Source organism: Athene cunicularia (genome assembly GCF_003259725.1).
Source record: "Athene cunicularia isolate RWA chromosome Z unlocalized genomic scaffold, athCun1 chrZ_part5, whole genome shotgun sequence".
Classification (NCBI taxonomy): Eukaryota; Metazoa; Chordata; class Aves; order Strigiformes; family Strigidae; genus Athene; species Athene cunicularia.
Window position 1 is genome coordinate 586,683 of NW_020799146.1, and position 2,001 is coordinate 588,683.

The following is a 2,001-nucleotide window of genomic DNA, read 5'->3' on the forward strand; positions in this document are numbered from 1 at the left end:
CCAGTGCTGAGTGGGGAGTGGAGAGTGAACGGCTGCTTGGTGCTCAGTTGCCCGCTGAGCTTAAACCAATCTCTGGCTGCAGCCCTAAACTGTTGTGTGGGGACCTGGCAAGCATCACCTCCTCTTCTCCCTGTCCTCTGCACCAACCATCTCAGCAGCAGCCACAGCTCTGCTCCTCTCAGTCCTCACCAGCCACGGATCACCTCATCTGCACCAATGCTGAATTGCGGCATTGCCCGAGTTTAAAAGGTGTTTCCACCCATCTGCACTCAACAACATCACACAGACATCCACCCGTGCACTAACAGATGTCCTTCAACAAAGGAGCACAAATTATAAATTGAAGGCCTTTTTTTAATGCCAGTCAGCCTTCCTCCCGGCAAAGCCACCTTCCCTCCTGCAGAAGTCAGTAGCACCACAATCAGGCCTCCCAGAGCATTGTTATGTTGGGACCACTGGGGGTTTGGTACTGAAAAGGCTGCATCCCCCTTTGCAATGCTCCGTTATTGTAAGAAGTTGTGGTCTTGCAGCATCCATAATACAGGCCTCATTAGCTCTTGAGCTGGGTCTTGAAGGGCTTTTCAAAAGCAGCTGCACCTCACAGACGGGCAGGAGGGTGGTGGGGCAGCGGGTGCAGGGGTGGCAGCAGAGCTGGGGTGTCTGGTGCCCGGCTTGCAGGGCACCTCGAGCACCTTCCTGGCTCCCCAGCATGTGCCACATCAGGTCTGGGAGCTTCCAGGAACAGCCAATGACCCCCAGTCGCCCCATCACTGCACGGCATCCCCCATGAACCATGAGCACTAAACCTGTCGGATCACACATTCTCTGAGGGTTTCTGCTTGACATATACTCGATTTCTGGCCTGAAACGCCAACACACTGCTGCAGCATCAACGAGTAACAACAGTAATGGCAGCAGAGGCACCTAAACTGGCTGCTGAAAGGAAGGCGCAGAATCTGTACATGCTGTACCAAAATGTATCCAGGTACCACCTACGAAAACTGTGAGAAAAACTCTAAAGCAAGTACAGGCAGGAATGCTATCTCAGAAACCAAACTTCTCAGCATGAAGTGCAAAAATACATGGTGCAGCAAGTGGCTTAGGGGCCGCTGAAAGCAAGGATGGCCACGGGGCAATGGTCAACGGGCACCAGTTCAACACAGGAGGAGGCTCAGTGGGTCCCTCGGATGGGGGAGCTATTTTGCCAGTTACCAGGCCTAGCATAAAGGACACAGCCAGCATAAAGATGAACCAATAATCAGACTGTATTTGATACAAAAAGGTCAGTACATGGGTGAGCGCTGGGGGTACAAACAAGTCAGATTATACATAACTGACATCAATCCCACTGACCCCAACAACGACACTGCACAACCAGCAATGGGTGGAATAAATGGTGAAATGCAGTTTCCTATAGAAGGGGAGACAACCGAGTCAACAACCCAAACACATAAGACCAAGGAAGCCACATACTGAATCTCTCCACAGCCCGCGTTTACAAAAGCCAGACCTGCCTGGAGCCCAGTCCCAGGGAGGCGGGAGGTCCTTCCCCAGCAGGGAACTCTGCACAGGGCATCCCCCTCACAGACAGACACTGCCCCTCCTGCAAGGGGTCCCAGCTGTTATCCCTGCGTGGGACCCCTGACCTTGGGTTACTGACTGCGGGACCCCTGGGGCTCCTTTACCCAACGGCTCTGTCTGCCAGGCCGCCCCACCCTGGGGGGAGCCTAAAGGGAAACTCACCCCGCTTTGGGAAGGGCTGGGGGAATCACCCAGATGTCAGCCTTAATTTGGGGCTGGGGGTTGAAGCCCCAGCGTTTCAGGGGGCTCAGGGCGAGCAGCACGGGGCAGCAGCTCCACGGAGGGACCAAGGGCCGCGCCCCCCACTGACAACGGCGCGGGACGCCCGAGGGCGACGGAGACACCGTCAAGGGGCAGCAGCCGGCGGCTTCCGTGAGACCCGGCGGCGCTGTGGAGGCTCCCCCCCTCGCCCGCGGAGAG

At 56.1% G+C, this 2,001-nt stretch overlaps 1 protein-coding gene across 1 annotated transcript in view; it reads left to right on the forward strand.

The window, feature by feature from the left end:
• Nucleotides 1-908: 908 nt before the first annotated feature.
• Nucleotides 909-2,001, forward strand: part of TRMT10B (tRNA methyltransferase 10B) — a 4,985-nt gene continuing 3,892 nt past the window's right edge. The window contains exon 1 of the mRNA XM_026866890.1: nt 909-985. Within this exon, the coding sequence (XP_026722691.1) occupies nt 909-985 (77 nt within the window). The remainder of the gene's footprint in view (nt 986-2,001) is intronic.